The sequence below is a fragment of the Pseudoliparis swirei genome, chromosome 20 (genome assembly GCF_029220125.1).
Source record: "Pseudoliparis swirei isolate HS2019 ecotype Mariana Trench chromosome 20, NWPU_hadal_v1, whole genome shotgun sequence".
Taxonomy (NCBI): Eukaryota; Metazoa; Chordata; class Actinopteri; order Perciformes; family Liparidae; genus Pseudoliparis; species Pseudoliparis swirei.
In genome coordinates, this window is record NC_079407.1 from 28,596,589 (window position 1) to 28,601,588 (window position 5,000).

The following is a 5,000-nucleotide window of genomic DNA, read 5'->3' on the forward strand; positions in this document are numbered from 1 at the left end:
GTCTTCTCTCGTTCTTTCCTCTCAGTGGTCTTCTCTCGTTCTTCCCTCTCAGTGGTCTTCTCTCGTTCTTCCCTCTCAGTGGTCTTCTCTCGTTCTTTCCTCTCAGTGGTCTTCTCTCGTTCTTCCCTCTCAGTGGTCTTCTCTCGTTCTTTCCTCTCAGTGGTCTTCTCTCGTTCTTTCCTCTCAGTGGTCTTCTCTCGTTCTTTCCTCTCAGTGGTCTTCTCTCGTTCTTCCCTCTCAGTGGTCTTCTCTCGTTCTTCCCTCTCAGTGGTCTTCTCTCGTTCTTTCCTCTCAGTGGTCTTCTCTCGTTCTTCCCTCTCAGTGGTCTTCTCTCGTTCTTTCCTCTCAGTGGTCTTCTCTCGTTCTTCCCTCTCAGTGGTCTTCTCTCGTTCTTCCCTCTCAGTGGTCTTCTCGTTCTTTCCTCTCAGTGGTCTTCTCTCGTTCTTCCCTCTCAGTGGTCTTCTCTCGTTCTTTCCTCTCAGTGGTCTTCTCTCGTTCTTTCCTCTCAGTGGTCTTCTCTCGTTCTTTCCTCTCAGTGGTCTTCTCTCGTTCTTCCCTCTCAGTGGTCTTCTCTGGTTCTTTCCTCTCTCAGTGGTCTTCTCTCGTTCTTCCCTCTCAGTGGTCTTCTCTCGTTTCTTTCCTCTCAGTGGTCTTCTCTCGTTCTTCCCTCTCAGTGGTCTTCTCTCGTTCTTTCCTCTCAGTGGTCTTCTCTCGTTCTTTCCTCTCAGTGGTCTTCTCTCGTTCTTCCCTCTCAGTGGTCTTCTCTCGTTCTTTCCTCTCAGTGGTCTTCTCTCGTTCTTCCCTCTCAGTGGTCTTCTCTCGTTCTTTCCTCTCAGTGGTCTTCTCTCGTTCTTCCCTCTCAGTGGTCTTCTCTCGTTCTTTCCTCTCAGTGGTCTTCTCTCGTTCTTCCCTCTCAGTGGTCTTCTCGTTCTTTCCTCTCAGTGGTCTTCTCTCGTTCTTTCCTCTCAGTGGTATTCTCTCGTTCTTCCCTCTCAGTGGTCTTCTCTCGTTCTTTCCTCTCAGTGGTCTTCTCTCGTTCTTTCCTCTCAGTGGTCTTCTCTCGTTCTTTCCTCTCAGTGGTCTTCTCTCGTTCTTCCCTCTCAGTGGTCTTCTCGTTCTTCCTCTCAGTGGTCTTCTCTCGTTCTTTCCTCTCAGTGGTCTTCTCTCGTTCTTCCCTCTCAGTGGTATTCTCTCGTTCTTCCCTCTCAGTGGGCTCATCTCGTTCTTTCCTCTCAGTGGTCTTCTCTCGTTCTTTCCTCTCAGTGGTCTTCTCTCGTTCTTCCCTCTCAGTGGTCTTCTCTCGTTCTTTCCTCTCAGTGGTCTTCTCTCGTTCTTCCCTCTCAGTGGTCTTCTCTCGTTCTTTCCTCTCAGTGGTCTTCTCTCGTTCTTTCCTCTCAGTGGTCTTCTCTCGTTCTTCCCTCTCAGTGGTCTTCTCTCGTTCTTTCCTCTCAGTGGTCTTCTCTCGTTCTTCCCTCTCTCAGTGGTCTTCTCGTTCTTTCCTCTCAGTGGTCTTCTCTGCTCCCTCTCCTCAGTGGTCTTCTCTGTTCTCCCTCAGTGGTCTTCTCTCGTTCTTTCCTCTCAGTGGTCTTCTCTCGTTCTCCCTCTCAGTGGTCTTCTCTCGTTCTTTCCTCTCAGTGGTCTTCTCTCGTTCTTTCCTCTCAGTGGTCTTCTCTCGTTCTTCCCTCTCAGTGGTCTTCTCTCGTTCTTTCCTCTCAGTGGTCTTCTCTCGTTCTTTCCTCTCAGTGGTCTTCTCGTTCTTCCCTCTCAGTGGTCTTCTCTCGTTCTTTCCTCTCAGTGGTCTTCTCTCGTTCTTCCCTCTCAGTGGTCTTCTCTCGTTCTTTCCTCTCAGTGGTCTTCTCTCGTTCTTTCCTCTCAGTGGTCTTCTCTCGTTCTTTCCTCTCAGTGGTCTTCTCTCGTTCTTTCCTCTCAGTGGTCTTCTCTCGTTCTTCCCTCTCAGTGGTCTTCTCTCGTTCTTTCCTCTCAGTGGTCTTCTCTCGTTCTTCCCTCTCAGTGGTCTTCTCGTTCTTTCCTCTCAGTGGTCTTCTCTCGTTCTTCCCTCTCAGTGGTCTTCTCTGTTCTTTCCTCTCAGTGGTCTTCTCGTTCTTCCCTCTCAGTGGTCTTCTCTCGTTCTTCCCTCTCAGTGGTCTTCTCTCGTTCTTCCCTCTCAGTGGTCTTCTCTCGTTCTTTCCTCTCAGTGGTCTTCTCTCGTTCTTTCCTCTCAGTGGTCTTCTCTCGTTCTTCCCTCTCAGTGGTCTTCTCTCGTTCTTTCCTCTCAGTGGTCTTCTCTCGTTCTTCCTCTCAGTGGTCTTCTCTCGTTCTTCCTCTCAGTGGTCTTCTCTCGTTCTTCCTCTCAGTGGTCTTCTCTCTTTCCTCGTCTTCTCGTCCCTCTCAGTGGTCTTCTCGTTCTTTCCTCTCAGTAGTGGTCTCGTCTCTCTTCCTCTCAGTGGTCTTCTCGTTCTTCCCTCAGTGGTCTTCTCTCGTTCTTCCTCTCAGTGGTCTTCCTCTCAGTGGTCTTCTCGTTCGTTTTCCTCTCAGTGGTCTTCTCTCGTTCTTTCCTCTCAGTGGTCTTCTCTCCCTCTTCTTCCTCTCAGTAGTCTTCTCGTTCTTCCCTCTCAGGTGGTCTTCTTCTCGTTCTTCCCTCTCAGTCTCTCGTTCTTCCCTCTCAGTGGTCTTCTCTCGTTCTTCTCCTCTCAGTGGTCTTCTCGTTCCTCTCAGTAGTCTTCTCGCTTCCTCTCAGTGGTCTTCTCTCGTTCTTCCCTCTCAGTGGTCTTCTCTCGTTCTTCCCTCTCAGTAGTCTTCTCTCGTTCTTCCCTCTCAGTAGTCTTCTCTCGTTCTTCCCTCTCAGTGGTCTTCTCTCGTTCTTCCCTCTCAGTAGTCTTCTCTCGTTCTTTCCTCTCAGTAGTCTCTCGTTCTTCCTCTCAGTGGTCTCTCGTTCTTCCTCTCAGTGGACCTCTCACAACGTCTACTCAACGTCACTGCAACGTCTGCACAACTTCTCTGGCGTCCCCTCAGTGGCTTCAACGTCTTCCCCTCACAGTGGTCTTCACACAACGTCCTCACAGTACGTCTTCACTGACTTCACTCTCACTGTCGTCACACGCGTCTTTCTCACACTGGCGTCACTGGCGTCTCACAACTCTACACAACATCACGCAACGCACACAACGTCTACTGGCGTCACACGGTCACATGATCACAGGCGTCACACACAACTTCACACAACATCACACAACATCACACAACGTCTACACAACGTCACACAACGTCTACACAACTTCACAACTTCACACAACGTCACACAACGTCTACACAACTTCACACAACATCACACACAACGTCTACACTGGCGTCACATGATGTCACAACGTCACACAACGTCACACAATGTCTACACAACGTCACACAATGTCTACACAACGTCACACAACATCACACAACGTCTACACAACGTCACACAATGTCTACACAACGTCACACAACATCACACAACATCACACAACGTCTACACAACGTCACACAATGTCTACACAACGTCACACAATGTCTACACAACATCACACAATGTCTACACAACGTCACACAATGTCTCACACAACGTCACACAACGTCACACAATGTCTACACAACGTCACACAACGTCACACAATGTCTACACAATGTCACACAATGTCACACAACGTCACACAACGTCTACACAATGTCACACAACATCACACAATGTCACACAACGTCACACAATGTCTACACAACATCACACAACGTCTACACAATGTCACACAATGTCACACAACGTCACACAATGTCTACACAACGTCTACAGAATGTCACACAACGTCTACACAACGTCACACAACATCACACAACGTCACACAACGTCACACAACATCACACAACGTCACACAACGTCTACACAACGTCTACACAATGTCACACAACTTCACACAACGTCTACACAGCGTCACACGTCACACAACGTTACACACTTTCACTAAAAGTTAGTTTAAGTTAAATAATGTATAAATATATTTATATTTATATATTTATACATATACATATTTATTTATTTCTTTTGACATACATATACATTTATAAATATATATTTATATAGATATCTATATATATATATATTTATTTTCATATATTTATATAAATGTGTGGATATATATTTATATATACATATATATATATATTTATATACATATATATATATATTTATTTATTTATTTATTTTCATATATTTATATAAATGTATAAATATATATATACATATATATATATTTATATTTATATGTATATATCTAAATATATATCTCTAAAACAACTTGTATATATATGTCTCTATGCTGCAGCAGAACTCATCTTTTCTAAAGATTTCCAGTTCCAAGGACACTAAATAAACCCTTTGTAGAACAATAATAATAAATAATATTTTGTTTTGAAATTTCCCCACTGTGGGATGAATACAGGTATTTATCATTTCATATCTTATCATAAAGATGATGTAATTATGTTGGAAACAACCTTTCAATTTAAATTCTATTATTTCTGCTGTTTTGTTTCATTCTGGGATTAGATGTAATCTGGCCCCGCCCCCTTTTCAGATCCAAACCCTTGACCCCTGACCCTTGACCCCTGACCTACATCCTACCCCCTAAATCTCCAAACACCTCCATGCTTGTAATCCCTCCCGTCAGAACAGAAACACATTGATGTAACACACACACACACACACACACAGCTACACAAAGACATAAAGCTACATAAAGACATAAAGATACATAAAGACATGAAGCTACATAAAGACATAAAGATACATAAAGACAAAAAGATACATAAAGACATAAAGACACATAAAGACATAAAGCTACATAAAGACATGAAGCTACATAAAGACATAAATATACATAAAGATACATAAAGACATGAAGATACATAAAGACAAAAAGATACATTAAGACATAAAGATACATAAAGACATGAAGATACATAAAGACATGAAG

General features: G+C 44.2%; 1 protein-coding gene across 1 annotated transcript in view; it reads left to right on the plus strand.

The window, feature by feature from the left end:
* The window catches only part of LOC130211348 (cGMP-dependent 3',5'-cyclic phosphodiesterase), a gene marked incomplete at its 5' end in the record, with an annotated part of 62,534 nt that overhangs the window by 52,305 nt on the left and 5,229 nt on the right, over positions 1–5,000 (plus strand). Inside the window, one exon of the mRNA XM_056442087.1 lies at positions 2,946–3,061. Within this exon, the coding sequence (XP_056298062.1) occupies positions 2,946–3,061 (116 nt within the window). The remainder of the gene's footprint in view (positions 1–2,945; positions 3,062–5,000) is intronic.